This window comes from Erigeron canadensis, chromosome 1 (genome assembly GCF_010389155.1).
Source record: "Erigeron canadensis isolate Cc75 chromosome 1, C_canadensis_v1, whole genome shotgun sequence".
Lineage (NCBI taxonomy): Eukaryota > Viridiplantae > Streptophyta > Magnoliopsida > Asterales > Asteraceae > Erigeron > Erigeron canadensis.
This window is the reverse complement of record NC_057761.1, coordinates 20,715,629-20,733,281: the sequence shown is the minus strand read 5'-3', so window position 1 is coordinate 20,733,281 and position 17,653 is coordinate 20,715,629. Positions and strand designations below refer to the sequence as shown.

The following is a 17,653-nucleotide window of genomic DNA, read 5'->3' as shown; positions in this document are numbered from 1 at the left end:
GTCTAGACATGCTTCTCTTTGATAGTATCTATACATGTCGCGAATGCAAATGAATTTGTAAGAGTTTCAATACATGAAATCCTCAAAGAAATTATCTCGAAGAAATCTTTGATCCTCAAAGGTGAATCTATTTCCACATACTAGACTTGAATGGATGGAACTCTTTCAACAAATGAAGGGGCATTTGGTTGGGGCCGAGACCAATATATGATCTTCATAAATTCAGGTCAGGATAATGATTGGCTGAGATCGTTTTGTTCGTTAAAGACTCGGGTGAAGATGGTATTCGTCGAAAAGTTTTGCCATTGATTGGCAAATTAGAACTAGCAGTAGATGTTCTAAGATAAAACCGCAAATGCTATCATAGTAATTTGCATACTTACAAAAGAGACATATTACACGGGGTTAGTTGTAACAAAAACAAAATTATCTGTAATTTGATACTTCTAAACAAGATGAAAATAAGGTTAAAAAAATACCATTCAAAGTAATTTAAAAAATATATATTCGATCTACAATCCTTTATATCCTTGTCCTCCCCAGGGTTAGTACACACTCAAAAGTGGAAATTGTCAGAGTACTTGTGTAAATAGGTGAAAGTATCACGATAACCGGCCAGATATATGAGGTGCTAACCATTAAAACTTTTTTTTGCAACTTAATATTAATGCCTTGATTTAAGTACATAATCCATAAGAGAGTTTGATTGCATCACACAACCTATTAAAACTCAGTTAACCAAATTTCTTTCTAGTTACAACTTAAAAGTAAGCTGGTTGAAATTGCCACTGTAAAAAAATCATTTTTATTTCAAAAGCTTTTTAATATGAGTATAAAACATTAACAAATATGGTTTGATGGGTTCAATTAGCAACATGTAACAAAACAGTCGTCTACCAGTTAACATGTTCCCTTTTTGAGTTGACTAGTCATATGCCCACGCGACGCGGTGGTACGGTGGTGTTGGCGGCGTTGATGGGTGGTGGTGATGGCGGCGACAAGTGGTGGTGGTGGTGACGACGGAGGGTGGCGGCGGCGGTAGTGGCGTGGTTATTAATATAAAAGTAATTGATGTAAAAGAATGTATTGGAGTTATTTTAAGTGTTGAGGGATGTATGTTGTAAATAATTTTATTAAGAATATTTTATGTATATTAGGTGAAGATATTTAAATTTGTGAATAAATTAGATGAGTAGTTTGGATAGATCAAATTTTTTTTTTTGAGAATATAAGATAATCAAATGCTTTAAGGTAGTTAAAATTAAGATTAAGATTATCTGTCTATAAGTCTTTTGAAAAGACAATAGGAAAGCATGTAGCAATGTTTTAAAAACCGGTATTTTGGTTATACCGGCGTGGAAAAATTTTCCGGTATTACCGGTATTATCGGTAATACCGGAAATACCGGCCGGTACGACTATTTTTAATTATTATATTATTTTGTGTAAAAATCTTACAAAACTAATTACAATTTAACAAAAATAGTCAAAATGCAATTATAAAATACTCAAAAATAATACCAAATATGTATTTCATAACAAAATATAGGTTTTAAAGTTCACAAGTAACAAAAAATAACATTAAAGTATCATAAAATATACCGGAAAATACCGGGAATACCGGAAATACCGGCCGATATTGAATAGTGAAAATACCAGAAAAATACTGGACTTAAAATACCGACGTGGTCTCCGGTACCGGTAATACTGGCCGGTATTTACCGGTATTTAAAACATTGGCATGTAGTGTATAAGGAGGGGGAGAGGGAGAGGGGGGGAATGGCCCCCAACGGCCCAAAAATGTTTTAGTATAGATATATTATATGTATGTAGTATCATGCAATTTGTACATAGGGGAGAGGGTGTCATGATATATCAACCCACAACATCCACCTATAGTTTGTTGTCAAATCATTTCAACCCATTAATCCAAAAACTCACTATTTTTTTTACAATGTGTTATGATCATTTATTTTTTTTTTTTACATTTCTCGATAAACAATCATAGAAAAAAATACAACACTTGATATTAATTATATAAACTACATTTATAAAAAACATAACATTTAAAAGTAAATAAAAAAAAGTTACATAATTCTTAAACCACTAAATTAAGTCTTCAATGGGTAGTGGTTGAGCCGCTACATCATCAAGGTACGACAAGTCTTGAGCCGTTACGTGCTCCGTAAGATCATATCGGAGGCGTTGATGAATTTCTTCTTCTAATAACTCAGGCAGTGCATCCGGGTTATAAACTACTGCAACTTGAACCGGTGATATTGTCCTTCCGTCATCTTTTATAATCATGTTGTGCAATATACAACACACATAAACGAGTTTACCAATTTTTTCTACGGTCATAGGCCGGAGTGGACGTACCAAAATCTTTCATTTCCCCTTAAGAACACCAAAGGCACATCACACTCTTTCTTGCCGACTCTTGTACTTTTTTGAACTTTTTTTCCTTTGGATTAGTTGGATATGGATATGATTAAACAAATGTTGAATACCTAGGATAGATTCCGTCGGAAAGATAGTATCCACGTTTGTAAAATCGTCCATTGATTGACTATCAATGAACTATTTGGCGTTGTTCCATTTCGCTCGGTAAGATATAATGGAGACTAATTCAAAACATTAATTTCGTTGTTTGAACCGGGAGGACCAAAGAACACATGCCAAATCCACAAATCATATGAAGCAAAGGCTTGAAGCATGATAGTCGCCTAGTCGGGTATTGATGATCAACTCTCTTATATAGGCCAAACAAATTGTGTACAATCAGTGCAACCAAGCATTCCAGGAATTTTATGTTTTAATTCGTGTGTCTGGAACAAGCATGCAACGTCATCGGGGGTAGGTCTGCGTAAGTTTTCTCAGCCATATAAATAAATTATCGCATTACAAAAACCGTCAAGGCATTCACTGACGTTCTTGCAGGCATGCATAAATAGTCATCAAAGTTTTCAGGAGGTTCATCCATTGTGAGTTGCCAAATTGCCGAAGTACATTTTTGTAGAGCCGTGAAGGTTTCTTTCCCGTCCGTCTTCCCCCTCTTGAAACCATACGAATGTCTCTTCAACATGACCAAAATTTTTTAAAAAATAAGTGCCTACTCATGCAAAACCGATGATGAAATACATGGTAGCCGAACTATGGTTCTTCGACTAAATAATCACGCATTAGAGTTTCGTGAGCTTTTTCCCGGTAACGTTCAATATACATTCGAGTTTCGGTTGAGCTTCCCGTGTCATCAAGCAAATCATAAATGAATTGCAAAAAATGTAGTGTACTACCCGTGGATAACTCGGGAAGGTTGAAGGGAAGAAAGAACTCATCACAAGAGGAAGAAGAGGAATCCATTTTTGTGAAATGTTTGTGATGGATATAAAATAATATTAGAGAAAGTGTTTGAAAGGGTAGTAGTAAAATAGATATGTATTTATAGTTAAAAATTAGAAAGATTATGTTCATTTTAATAGTAATGCTTGCAATGATACAATTCATTAATTCCTAGACAAAGCAACGGATGATTCATGTATTATCAAAATTGGTTTCACAAACCGATTTCCTTCAAACCAAATGGAAACCAAAAAGGTAGCGGTGGACTTTTCATTCGGCTTCAACCAATCCGTGTGGAAACCAAAGCCCACACCTTCCCCCCTTGTGTTTAAGCCACTTGAAAACTTAAGTAACTATTGATCCATCCATGTTTAAAACTTACCATTTTAGAATATGGATATTTTGTAATCTTGATTTAAGTTTCAATACTTATAACTATATGTATGTTTATTGTTGTTAGTTGTTCGTTCATTAGTGTTCGTTTCTTTGTGTTTGTGAATATTCGTTCATGAACATAAACAAACGAACATGAACAAGCCATTATGGTCGTTTATCTCTTAATGAACACAACAATTGTTGGAGTGTGATCATTTTATAATAGATCGTATGTCTGGAAATAATTTAAGCCTACGGGGTCACACGAAATGATACGGTAATTCTATATTATTAATTAGTATATTATGTAATATATTAATTAAAATATAATCACGAATTAATTAATTATGTATTTAATTAATTAAGAAGGAAGTGTTTGTGTGTAATTATGAATTAGTGGAAGTTTCCTCATTCTAAAGTGATAGGGCCGAAAATTATAAGGCTTGGAAAGCCTTTGAAGTTGCTAGCCCATCAAGTTTAAAACCCTAACTAGTTAGCCTATAAATAGAGGGCTAATTCCAAGGGTTTTTTACACAATTACACAAAGCAAAAACCTCTCCTCTCATCTCTCTTAGGATCGGCCGAAATCCCCTCTCCAAGGGATTTTCGGTTTTCGACTTTTAGGGATAATAAACAAAGGGTTGTTTGGTTCGTGATTGGGGTACTAGCATACGGTATAGGAGTGTCTAGTGTGCGATCGTAGAGGGGTTTTACTTTAAACCCTACAATAATAATAATCTTATTGGAAGCTTTATGCAAAGGTACACGTTTCAATTCTCTCTTTGTTAATTAACTTGATTGCATATTTGTTTCGATTCTTCCGTTGCGTTTACTCGTGATTATATGTCTATATATTAACAACAATATGTTCGTTTATCCGTTCGTGAACCGTTCGTTAAGTTAAACGAACGAACATGAACAAGGTCCCGTTCGTGTTCGTTCGGTTCGTTTACAACCCTAGCTAGGCGTGGTGAAAAAAAAAAGAGATTAGGCATGGTAAGCTTCTCTTTCAGACCCTTGATTATGGCATCTTCATATATGACTATTTTCTCTAGCAACAAATAAACCTATGTGATGGCAAATCTACTGCTTAATTATAATGGGTTTGGGCCAAAATTTTATGCATTTTAATACATCGGTGCGGATGATTTTTGACATTCATGATCTATTTAAATCATATTTACATTAGCTTAACCAGTTTGACCTCAAATTTATTGGGACCTCAATAATTTTATATAATTTGGTCGAACTCGGTTGCAAGTGAAACTAGAAATAAGGAATACACGTTGTATAACTCAGAAACAGAGGCAATGGGTGCACATATAACTCAGCATGCCTTAAAATCTTTTATGAACAGATACTTGGGTTGATATCGACTCGAGTCCACAAGACATTTAATAGTAGACTTGGGAACAAGGGCCACAAAGTCTTTCAAGAGATAGTGGCCACATACAAAAAAAAAAGAAGCTTGTTTGGGGCAATAACGTGATTGATATGGAGAAGGAAGGTGGGAGCTTCGGGTGGTTAAGAGCCTCATTTGAAGGTGAAACTATAACTACTTGTTAGGGAATTATCTGATTGATTCATGTATGTATTATAAGAAACATATGTATAATTGTTTTGTTGTAAGAAACAGTTTCTATATAGTCAATTTGATTAAATTGTATTAGGAGGAATGATTATTTCATATTAAATTGTAAGAAACTAAACAGTTTCTATATAGTTAATAACTGCAACTATTTTTCATCGCAACTAATTAATTCAAGTGTGGACTAATTAGAAACTGAACCATTGTGCTATTAAGTGGTAATATAATCATAGCAAACATCCAATGTACAACCATTAGAATCAGGACGTCTCAACCATTTGGTTGGGGGCCGAGATAATAGACATATTATTGTGAATCTCAAAGAAATCTTTGATCCTCAAAGGTGAACTTACTATCAAATATTCAACTTGACTGGAACTCTTTTCATTAATGAAGGAGCATTTGGTTGGGAGCCGAGACCAATTTTGGTCTTGATGGACGCAGACCAAGATGGTTTTGTTCACTAAAGACTCTGGTGGAGATGGTAATTCGTCAAAAAACTTTGCCATTGATCAGTAAAATGTTGAAGAATTAGCAATAGATGTTCTAACATAAAACCTCCTATACAATCATTGTAATTTGTATAGTTCCTCAAGAGAGAGAAATTACACAAGGCAAGTTGTAACAGAAAAATTATCATCATTGTAATTTGATACTTCTAAACAAGATGAAAATAAGGTTAAGCAAAGAAATGCTTAAAGTAATTAATAAAAAAAAGTACATAATTAACATATATTCTACCATCCTTTACATCCTTGTAAATGGACCCAACGTAGTTCAATTTCAACTTCGCCAGTTTCAACATTTTTTAGTCTAAGAGAAAGATGTTGAACAACCTCTTTGTCTTTCCATGTTATGCAGCTTTCTTCGGCTAGGTAGTTTGTCCTCCCCGGTGCTATTCTCTTTAAGACAGTCCCATTTGGGTGCCGTTCTAGACGTGGCATTTTCAAGGCCTCTACAAACGATTTTATGTCAAATTCTGCATCACCCATTGGGTCATCCTTCGATAACACATCATGGTCATACACTGTCTGAAACCACAAAACACATGAATACCATCAAAGCTAGCAAATGGGCGGGGTCAAGCATGCCAGTAAGATAAGTCATGAAAACGGGCCAGATTTGATGTGTTAACCATTAAACCTATTTTTACAACTTAGTACTAATACGTTGAATCTAAGTTCATAATCCATAAGCGAATGATGATGTTTTATGCCTTTGATTGCATTACGTGACCTGTTACTTTTTAGTTTACCTCATTGATCCCTTAGAAACAGAACAAAACAGCTTATGAGTAAGTTAGTTGAAATTGCCACATCAAAAAAGTCATGTTTAGCTTAAAAGCCTTTTAATACAAGTATAAAACCGATAACAAAGATGGTTTGATGTCCGGGTTCAATTGGCGACAAGGTGTAAGCTCACAACATAGTCGTCTAGCAGTTACCATGTTCCCTAGCCTTTTTGGTTGTATGCCTTTTGAAAAGACAACTAGGATTATGTTGATGATCTTTTTTGCTTTCGATTACATTTAGAGACGGATGTAGTGTAGAATGAGTGGGGGCAATGGCCCCCGATGGCCCAAAAAAAAAATTAGTATATATACATCATATTCATGCATATATTCATACAAGTAGTACTCATGTTGAAGCCAAATGAAAAGTAAAGTAACTACTGATCCATCCATGTTTTAAATTTACCAGTTTAATTGGAAGATTGACATCTAATACAGAAAGAGTCAATTCTTCATCCCACACAGGGTTGACGTCCTTGTTAACAACTCTGGTCTTTTGTTTCTGCACCAAGTATAAACATGAGACAGTCATGCATCTTCTTAAGTATCATATAATACTAGTACTATGCTTTTCAAAATGCTAACCAATTAGTTCTAAAACATCGAGTATCATAACTAACAGAAATTGCTAGTATCTTTATATTGCAGACAGTAGATAACACGTTTCGAAATATTTGTGTCTTTTATGTTTTAAAAAATGAACTCAAAGGGAATATACAATAGGTAGAAATCATAAGAATAAAAGGATTTAAACCATGATATTTAGAAATGTTTTGATAATTACATAACCATCTACAAGGTGGTGAGTTGGATAAGGTAACATCATGACTTCTTTGCAAGAGATCTCGTGTACAAATCATGATAAGTACAATCTTAGAGGTCGTCAGGGAAGGGTTCGGAAATAGTCATGAAATATCTTGCCTTCCCAGGATAACCTTTACAAGAAAAACCTCATCCAAATTGGGGACCCTAAAGACGGTTCTGTTACACATGATCATGGTACAATACTACAATTTGTCTACTATGTGACTATAACTCATAACGTCTTGGTTGATGGGTCATATAATATGTTCTTATTGAAAAAGATAGAAATAAACTAACCTGATCGCCCATCTTTATGACAAGATAGGGATCGCTATCTGTAATATCACGAACAGCAAGACTAACGCCTTTCTTGATCTTAACTTTCAAAAGACCCAGCACATTCTCCATTTGGATTTTTGGTCCTCCATGCGCGTTTGGTGATGATGCCATGGCTGTGCATTTCTCTCTACACGAAAACCTGTTTGGTTTTAGTTAATTTAATTGTTAATGGAAGGCATTTATGGTCTGGAGAAACATTAGGCTGGAAATTCTCTATTGCCAATAAAAATATTACAAAAAATAAAAAAACTCTAACTAGTTTATTGTTATATATACATGTCATCTCTAAATTGTTGTATTTGTTTCTTTCTATACTATATGGGATTTTTGATGTAATGTCTTTACAAATGAACTGACTACCAGATTGGAAAGGTAAATGTTGTGATTTTAGTGTCATTGAGTCATTTTAGATTTGAGAGCGATGTACTTGAAATCAATGGATTTCCGTTTAAGCACAGCTATGATTTGGTGAGTATAAAATACAAACTCGTTTGAGCTAATTCGAATCGGTAAACATAGCAAGGATCAAGGGGGAAGCGCCCGGCGTCCCTTGATTTGGACAAATACTGATTTAACTGAAACTCACAACTTTTTCTTTCAAGAGTAGCAACTTATCTTTCTGAAGTTGGTTTAAACAATTAAGTTGAGCTCGAGCTCAACTCAACTCGTATACGGCCATACGTAGTAAAAAAATATCAATTTGAATTACTGTAGTCTAAAGTGTTTAAATGCTACAATCTGATACCCAGAAAACTCATAAAAAGGACTACCAAAAATTGCACTCACAATACAGAACATTGTTATTTTTAATCAAACCAAGGTGTCCTTGTTAGTCGTTCCTACATATCCCCATCTATTACGCCTCCTTATCCGCGTTATCCATCTTATTGAGCATCGGCTTTCTTGCCCTCGTCTACCGGCCTTCCTTTGTGCCCTGGTGACGCATGTACGTATAGACTATGTTAGTTTCATTATTTTGATTTACGTTAGTAACTACAGAAAACATAAGAGGACCTAATGACCTGTAAATAAGTACCAGAAACATATATATCTTGATAAGCGCTGCAGGTTTGCTTCTTCAAACCCCTTATTAATTTATTATAACAAACAACTATTACGAACCGATAAACAAGGGAGGCCCTGGGGAAGGGGCAAACCCGACCCGTGTCCCGTGCCCATTTTCTTTGAAGTTACAATTTTAAAAAATTACTCCGTATAACTGTAGTTGTCATTTATAAAAGTTTTGTTTATATACTTGAATTCGCTAGCGGTAAGGGGACTTTTGTTATCGGCTCGTCCTGAGCACTTAAATCTTTAGGACCACTTAAAATTAGTTAATTTGCACTTTTTGATTTTCCATCAACAATTTACAATTTCACCCAATTTAAAATCAATTAATTTACATTTTAATTTTTAACATTGAATTCTTATGTTATCATAATTATTATTTCTTTTAATTTAGTTGTTGTCCATTATAAGTTCGTTATGGCTTCTTCTTCAACAACAAAAAATATGACCACATTAGTTAATCTTGAATATTTTAAGCCAACACATGTTAACCATCATTTACGATTCCGTGTTATGCATGTATGGACTGTTTCGGAGTGGAACAACCCAAAGAAAATCAAAACGTTCGAGATGGTATTTGTTGATGAATTGGTATTCATTTTTCAAATTATATAGTTTACACTTTTAGATTATAAGAAACTGTAAAAATTTTATTTAACTAAAGTTGGAAAAAAAGGTAAACTGGAATCAATATTTATATGGAGTTAATTTTCGTATGTTTCTTCTTTAGTTTTCGTATTGATTAAGTTGTGATATATGACTTAACTAATTTAAATATCATATATTAAATTTTTTATTTGTAACCTATATTAATTCTTAGGATTTACGATTATATTTTTCTATAACCTTTTAAATATAAAGTAAAAATTTGCTATGAGTAGGTTTCTGATTACTTTAATATATTGACTTTGATTATTTTGATTCTGTTTTGAAAGTGGCTCATTAATGGAGTATACTTCAGATTTACGATTATATCCTTCTATAATCTTTTAGATAAAAAGTCGAATTTTGCTATGAGTAAGATTCTAATTATTTTAATATATCGACTATGATTATTTTGAATCTGTTTTGAAACTAGCTCATTAATGGTGTAATTTTTTAGCCGCTGTTATTCTATCACGGAAAAATGCTACATATTGAGATGATGTTGAATGTTTTAGTATGATTATTTAGCATGGTGGAACAATTCATCATTTTAGTTTGTGTATGACGAGTATACTTCGAATCTTATGAAAAGCATAATATCAATTTTAAAAAATATCTTTATATAAAACCCTTTGATCTACGTTATGTTTAGAATTTAACACAACAAGAGATGGCTTTGCAAGGTTTTTGGCTCGACTCCTTTTTTGATCAAAAATTTGTTTACTTATCTGAAAGAACTCAACTCGACTCGACCATTTTTTTTTTTTACAAGTTGACTTTATCTGACTAATCCATACTTGGAAAATTTTTAGACAAAATAAGGTGAAAAACTCAAAATGTTCAAATTCAAAATCTAACAAATTAGAACACCTTAATATGTCATAATAAACATAACCTATAAGTTTCAGGCCTTGAAAACATCGGATGAAGCTCGAAAAAAATTTTGCTCGAAGACAGAGAAACTGCGGCCGCAAGCACGGTCGACCGTGCTTTGCGTCCGTGCTCTCCCCCACTTTATCTTTTCTTACAAACTCAAATTATTACTTTGAACTTATCAATTTCATAATCAAACACATCATATAACTCAATGACAACTAGGTTAACTAAGGAATTGGGAGAAATTAACCATAATTCATTTTCTAGCAAAAACCTCCAATTTGGTTCATCCATGAACCCTAAATTCAAAAAGAAAGATAAAAACTAAATTAGAGGAATTCAATACCTCAACAAACAATAGGTTAATGCTTAGACTTAAGTTGGAAAATTGTTCTTCCTTTCTTTTCTATAGCAATTTCGGCCACCACCACAAAACCCGCAAGCCCTAGCTTTAATTTGCTTGGTAAAGATTATTGATGATGATGGTGATGATTTTTATGGATGATCTTATTATTGAATTGAAGGATTTTAGTTTGATTTTTGAAGAAAACAATAAGAATTGCATGAAAGAAATGATGGGGGAAGAAAGGAATGGAGTGGAAACATGACTCATAAGAAAAGAGTTGGCTGGCACTTCCTAGAGATGCCACGACCCATTTCTCCAATTGTAGGCATTTTACCCACTATCCGCTAAAGTTCCAACTAAATTAACCCCCGATTCAGAATTGAAAGACTAGGAAATTATTTTAATGTCAAAACTACAAAAAAGGGGTTAATTTATTTATCTTAAAATTATTGGGGTGTTACAACTCTCCGCCACTTGGAATGCTCCCCCACTACAAAAAAGGGCTTGACAACTGCAAGATAAATAACGACGGCACGAGCAAAAGTACAAACATTATAGAACGCTCCATTCGGTTGTCAACCACATCTCCACCCTTATAAGTATTTGCATCGCCTCTTCATCACATACACAACTTAACATTTTAAGAACTCCACCGCTTCGTACCTAAAACTACATAAAAAAATTTTTTTTATCATCAAAAGGGATTTTGAGTTAGATTGAGAGAATTTTGGTGATACATTTATTATACCCATCCTTCACTAACTGCATTTTGTTGTTCCTAACCTTGACTTGTAACGCGGTGCCTAAGAGTAATTTAAATACGTGAATAATATGAACCAAATAAAAGGCAACAAGTGATTTGTTGGTTTCTGAAGATCGAAAGAATCCGTATAGGAATATCATACGTAGGAGAGATACATGCGAATACATTATTAGTATCTTTAAGTTTTTACTCTAAGGTAAGTTGGAAGGACCTACCTTGTTGATTTCCATAAGCTTGTGCATTCCTTCTTTCCACTTCTTTTCTCCTTTCTTCTTGCCTCTCCTCTTCAGTTAGCAATGGACAAGAACTCCTCATATGTCCCCCTTCAAAACATTTAAAACACATGATCGGCTTCTCCGACCCCGCCTTACAATTTCGACTCATATGCCCCATTTTTCCACAATTATAACAACCCTTCATTGATGCCTTGCACACACCTGAATGGATCCTTTTGCATTGATGGCAAAAAGGAATGTCGTTCTTTGCAAATCCTTCGCTTGAACTTCCAACGTGCTTAGGTTTCTTGTTTGGGGAATCGGTACTCTCAACCTTTCTTCCCGTGACATCCTTATCCACTCGCGTCTGCTCAATCTCATGATCTTGAGCCACATCCGCTAACATAGAAAAAGACTCCATTTGACGCAAGCTTATCTTTTCCCTCAAGCTTTTCTTCAATTTCATGTAAAATTGCTCTTTTAGCAATTGATCGTTCTCAAGAAATTCCGAACAAAATTGTGCTTTATCCAAGAATTGAGCGCGAAATTCATTCAAGCTTAATCTCCCTTGACAATCATTGAGAAATTCACTTCTCAATTTAGTTACTTCGGCCTCCGACCTAAACTCTTTGAAGAACATGGCCAACAATCCATCCCACCATCTTTTTCCACTATTTCTAAGCATACCCACCGCAAATATAACTTTCAAATGTGAGGGGCATTGACTAGTACGGAAAACCCCTTCTATCTCCGATATCCACCGAGTACAAACGATGGGATCACGGTCACCGTGATATTCCGGTGGGTGGCATACTTCGAAGTCCCTAAAAGTGAACTTCTTTTTGTAAACCCTTTCTCCCGTTACTTCCACATCTTTCTCCTTCTCGGTCTTTTTGCCTTTATCCTTGGCATCCCGTTTCTCAAACTCTCGTTGCACATTAACCGCAACTTCTTCTCTTATCATTTGTGCAATGTGGTCATTCACTGCTCATTCTAAAGTTTGATTCAACCTCTTTAGTAAGAGGGGAGTATACTTCTCTAAAGCTCTCCCTATTTGATCTGAAATGTCCATGCTATCCTCGTCAAATACGGGCTCTTCTTCTTCATTTCGTCTATTGTGTTCATCTTCGTTATTATGTTGGTCGGCCATACTATAATAAGAGTGAATAAATCGATTTAAATTCATAACCTATCTCTACTCATTCAAACTAAAAGCCAAACCTATAACTTTATACTAAATCGTCCCAAGGTTTGATGCCGTTAGTTTATAATTTGTTAGTACTTCAACCACAATAAGACCGGCTTCTTATTGTGCTTTAATACTAGCAAGTTTATAAGCTAACATCATCAAACACTCTTTCGGGTCTCATATAAAATTACCGAACACCTAAGGTCAAGTCATGTCTAAGGTTTAAGTCTAGCCATTCACTAAACAAGGGAATACCTAAATCCCTTAAACCTCGGCTCTGATACCACTTGAAAGAACTCAACTCGACTCGACCATTTTTTTTTTTTACAAGTTGACTTTATCTGACTAATCCATACTTGGAAAATTTTTAGACAAAATAAGGTGAAAAACTCAAAATGTTCAAATTCAAAATCTAACAAATTAGAACACCTTAATATGTCATAATAAACATAACCTATAAGTTTCAGGCCTTGAAAACATCGGATGAAGCTCGAAAAAAATTTTGCTCGAAGACAGAGAAACTGCGGCCGCAAGCACGGTCGACCGTGCTTTGCGTCTGTGCTCTCAGAAACTGAACACCAAGAGGAAATACTACAGACGCTGAGCACGGTCAGCCGTGTCTGCTTCTGTACTCTTACTGCACACACAAAACATCAAATTTGACTATTAACTCAATTTGCAACCTATTCCAAACTCAAACACAAGTTCCATCACACATCAAATTTGATTTCAAACATTCACATGACATAATTTACAACATAATTACTACATTCGAAACTTTAACCATTGAAATTTACACTAAAACAACCAAGCGGGTCACTCGCCCGCATTTACCCAAAGTGACGAAATGACCAAGTTGACTCCAAAATTATTTATACTTCAATCCACCATAATAGTCAAGACTTCAAGACTTAAAATACATCATACACAACATTCTCATTCGAAAGACACATGTATCAAGAGCCAAGAGTTTGAGAGGGAATTAACTAGGTTTCTAACCAAAATGTTATTATTCTATGGTTGACCAAATACCTTCAAGTCACTAACACTTCAAGTCAACAACTTCAAACCAAAAATACCTAGTTCCTTCTTCCGGAACAACCTATAAAATGGTAAACAACTAAAATGTAAGCGAATGCTTAGTGAATAAACTTGCATACAATTATACATACAAAGGAGGGTAAAAACACAAAAGACTATCGCATGTAGCCAATGATACCGTCATATCATCACTTGCATACTCACTTTTGCGCTAACAAAACATACATGGATCCAGATACGCTAAACAATCATCAACATGATTAACTATCGGGATTCTTAGGCCCTGGAGGTTCTTAGGTCTCATAAACACTATGCCCCATATGGGCCTACGCCGAATCAATCACCACACATAGATAAATAAACTTCAACATGATGTGGTCAACACCACACATGGACAAAAGGCTTCAACATGATGTGGTCGATTGATCCAACGTATACATAAAGGTATGCAAGAGTACTCACCTCCTCCGCGGCTATCAACAATCAACAATGCAACAACAAGTGCAAAGCTTTCAACCTATCAATTCAATACAATATGCACATAAGACTTTATTCGCAATCTTGGCTAACTCACTTAGCCGAACTAACGATTCACTAGCATTCCTATTCACCCAAACTCAATTTCCTTAAGTTGGCTTAAAATGAAGTTTCGCTTAACAAAGCTCAATCTTTTTAACTCATCAATCTCAATTATCTATCATTTTGCTAAAAATCTCATTTTACCACCAACATGTGGCCATTTCGTCTAGTTGCTCAAAATTACCAAATTCTCATTCACTAGTCTTTTCCAAACCCAAAACCCAACCCATTTGTCATTGAGTTACTTTCACCTTTAACAACTATATTAGGTAGTTCATCTTACCGTTTTCAACCACATTACAATAACTAGCAAAACTTTATCTTTTCTTACAAACTCAAATTATTACTTTGAACTTATCAATTTCATAATCAAACACATCATATAACTCAATGACAACTAGGTTAACTAAGGAATTGGGAGAAATTAACCATAATTCATTTTCTAGCAAAAACCCCCAATTTGGTTCATCCATGAACCCTAAATTCAAAAAGAAAGATAAAAACTAAATTAGAGGAATTCAATACATCAACAAACAATAGGTTAATGCTTAGACTTAAGTTGGAAAATTGTTCTTTCTTTCTGTAACACCCCGCTAAAGCGGAATACACAGGATGCACAGATAAGCACAAGCACGCACAGTACAAGTTCAAACACAGCTTATAACATTAAGGAATAAGAAGTATCATAAGTTATTACAGCATTTGGGATAACCCTGAATTAGATAATATTCAAAAGACAGAACAATTATCTTAAGTACTTTTTGAACTCAAAACAGGAACAAGCAAAAGGAAGTCTTCTAAGCCACTAATCTTGAACGCACGAACAATCTCCATAGAAGTAAGCTGGAAGTAGGAAGACTCCTATGTTAAGAGAACTAAGAACCTAGCCTGAAAAGCATGTAAGTTCAAAAGGGTCAACTACAAAAGTAGTTGGTGAGATTCACATAAAGTACTCATTAGTTATACAAAATATTAGTATGTATATTAAGAACAAGTCATAAGGTCTGTACGTCTGTCAAAAGTACTTTGTAATATTAAGGATAGTTTTGGGATATGTAGTGTACTTAATATGCATGTATATAATTACTGCTAACCCGATTGGTCAATGATGAACGATAATGAATCAGTAAGCTCACAACAACCAAGTAAGCTACAAGCATGATCTAGATCAAATAAGTACATATAATATGCATCCTCCAGAACTGTAGAGAATGAGGGTGGACCTACCCTAACAGCGCTGTCCATAATTACCTACGGTTCATTCTCTGAACTGTGGGATATGAATTGATAGCAGTAAAAATAGAACTCATGCATAGAACGATGAGTACATACAGAGAACATAAAAGTGATACAAATGTATTCAAGACCCTGGCCATTCAAGATCTAGAATACAGTTTCAGAGAATAAGTATGATGATAGGAATGTATTCAGATCCTGCCCATTCAAGATCTAAATACACTCAAGAGAGTATATAAGAAGATATGGATGTATTCGAGATCCTGCCCATTCAAGATCTCAACACACCACAGAAGATAAGAATAATAATAAGGATGCATTTCAGAATCATTTTATAAATAGTCGGTATGTTCATAAAATAGTACATAGGACAGTTTTAGAACATATGTATATATTTATATATATATAACTTAAGTACAAAAATAGTTTTCATGCTTTTCAGTCCCCGATAAAAAACTTTTGAACAAAATGTACAAAAAAAAGGGATAAGTGAACTCACAGTGATCTGGTACAGTACAGTTATCGAGCAGAAAGGATAAGCACAAAGATAGATATTATTATATCTATCGAAGTCCAAGCACGTCTTGTCTGAGGCCTAAGTACACGTCGTTGATCACATAATACGTACATATATCAGTCTTAGTGATTAATTAATCACAGAAATGTTCTTGATGATCCGATGATTTGGTCCTTTATGCACAGAAAACGTTTTGACTCTTAATGAACTTTAAGTACTTGAACATGCCTTTAAAATGTCTTTGAATATACACTAACAGATTGTACCCAATTATTCTTGTAATTGTTAACGTGGAACTTGTACCCATTTACCACGATCAAGCAATAAATCATTATTATTTTATTCAACTAGAACTTGGCATTAGGGTTTGTACTAGAAACATTGTTATAAATTGTCTCATGTCTTGATCTACTTTGGTCTATTAATAGATGTTCATATACGAATTTAGGATTCACGATCGAGTCATAAGATTACAATATACTTTCTTCACAATAAGCTAGGATTGTATCAAGGTTTATTCGTCATTTAAACAGTCCTTGGCCAAAAGATAATTTAGATCGTTCTATATTTGGTGATTTAGATCGTTTCGTCCTAGGCACCTTTGGATCGTTTTGAGTGAGCTTCATTTAGGTCGTCTCATACAAGTTCTATTTAGATCATTTCAGGCAAGCTTCCTTTAGATCGTTTCAAGGTGTTGTTCAGTTTAGATCGTTTCGCTGCTTCCCATTTAGATCGTTTTACTGCTTTTCCATTTAGATCATTTCATCAACAAGCAGGAAGAGATCGTTTCATCAAGCAGAAAGAGATCGTTTCATTATTCTGTTCGTTCATCCATTCTGTAATCGTGACTAGAGCCGATTCAACATTAGATTTGAGTGAAACCGATCATATGATCAGTTGCCCAGAATGTGAATCAAGACCGAGCCACACTCCAACCATAATGACAATGAGAAGTAGCAGTAGCAACTCAAGAACATAAACACGAGCCCAAACAACCAAGAAATCAAGTCTTAACGAGGTCTAAGTCGGTCTTGGAACGAGTTAGGACGTAATATTAGTACATGTTAACATGTTAACACCATTTTCTTATCACATTTTCAGATTTCAGAATCAATTTAACACATGAACACTTGGTGGTTTCAAGAACAAGTTATGCTCATATTTGAAAAATGGGTTTTGCAATTTAATCACGTTATGACCCAAATTTGTTCACCAACATGATGTTAAACACATTTAGACACAAACCCATTGCTTATAAACATGATTTCTTAACAAAATCGGACCAAATCATCAAGAACAAGAACATAGAAAGTACACTTTTATTTTGATCAAATTCTCAAAGAGATGTTGTTACTACCTGTGATTTGATCTTGGAAACGTGTTTTGATCGTCACAAAGAACCCAAAAGTACAAGTGATTTCACTCAAACAACCCAAAATC

The 17,653-nt window shown here is 34.6% G+C and overlaps 2 protein-coding genes and 1 long non-coding RNA gene across 3 annotated transcripts; 1 reads left to right on the top strand and 2 right to left on the bottom strand.

The window, feature by feature from the left end:
- Positions 1 to 4,674: 4,674 nt before the first annotated feature.
- LOC122597051 lies at positions 4,675 to 5,434 on the top strand. The gene is made up of 2 exons (XR_006323407.1): positions 4,675 to 4,712; positions 5,074 to 5,434. It is a non-coding gene; the product is annotated as an uncharacterized LOC122597051 (long non-coding RNA).
- A 489-nt stretch (positions 5,435 to 5,923) lies between these two features.
- Positions 5,924 to 7,963, bottom strand: LOC122585327 (protein C2-DOMAIN ABA-RELATED 4-like). The gene is made up of 3 exons (XM_043757455.1): positions 7,697 to 7,963; positions 7,002 to 7,097; positions 5,924 to 6,335 (listed from the first exon to the last, which is right to left on the bottom strand). The coding sequence occupies exons 1-3, from the start codon at positions 7,847 to 7,849 to the stop codon at positions 6,042 to 6,044; spliced, it is 543 nt and encodes a 180-aa protein (XP_043613390.1). The 5' UTR covers positions 7,850 to 7,963; the 3' UTR covers positions 5,924 to 6,041.
- Positions 7,964 to 11,622: 3,659 nt separating this feature from the next.
- On the bottom strand, positions 11,623 to 12,615 carry LOC122586704. Its single transcript, XM_043758691.1, has one exon. It carries the CDS (start codon positions 12,613 to 12,615, stop codon positions 11,623 to 11,625), a length of 993 nt encoding a protein of 330 aa, XP_043614626.1.
- Between the last annotated feature and the right edge of the window lie 5,038 nt (positions 12,616 to 17,653).

Coding starts and splice junctions, on each gene's coding strand:
- LOC122585327 (XM_043757455.1), bottom strand. CDS start 7,849: ATGGCATCATCACCAAACGCGCATGGAGGACCAAAAATCCAAATGGAG. Junction 7,098..7,696: donor TCATAAAGATGGGCGATCAG/GTTAGTTTATTT, acceptor TACTTGGTGCAG/AAACAAAAGACCAGAGTTGT. Junction 6,336..7,001: donor TCAATCTTCCAATTAAACTG/GTAAATTTAAAA, acceptor TTGTGGTTTCAG/ACAGTGTATGACCATGATGT.
- LOC122586704 (XM_043758691.1), bottom strand. CDS start 12,615: ATGATAAGAGAAGAAGTTGCGGTTAATGTGCAACGAGAGTTTGAGAAA.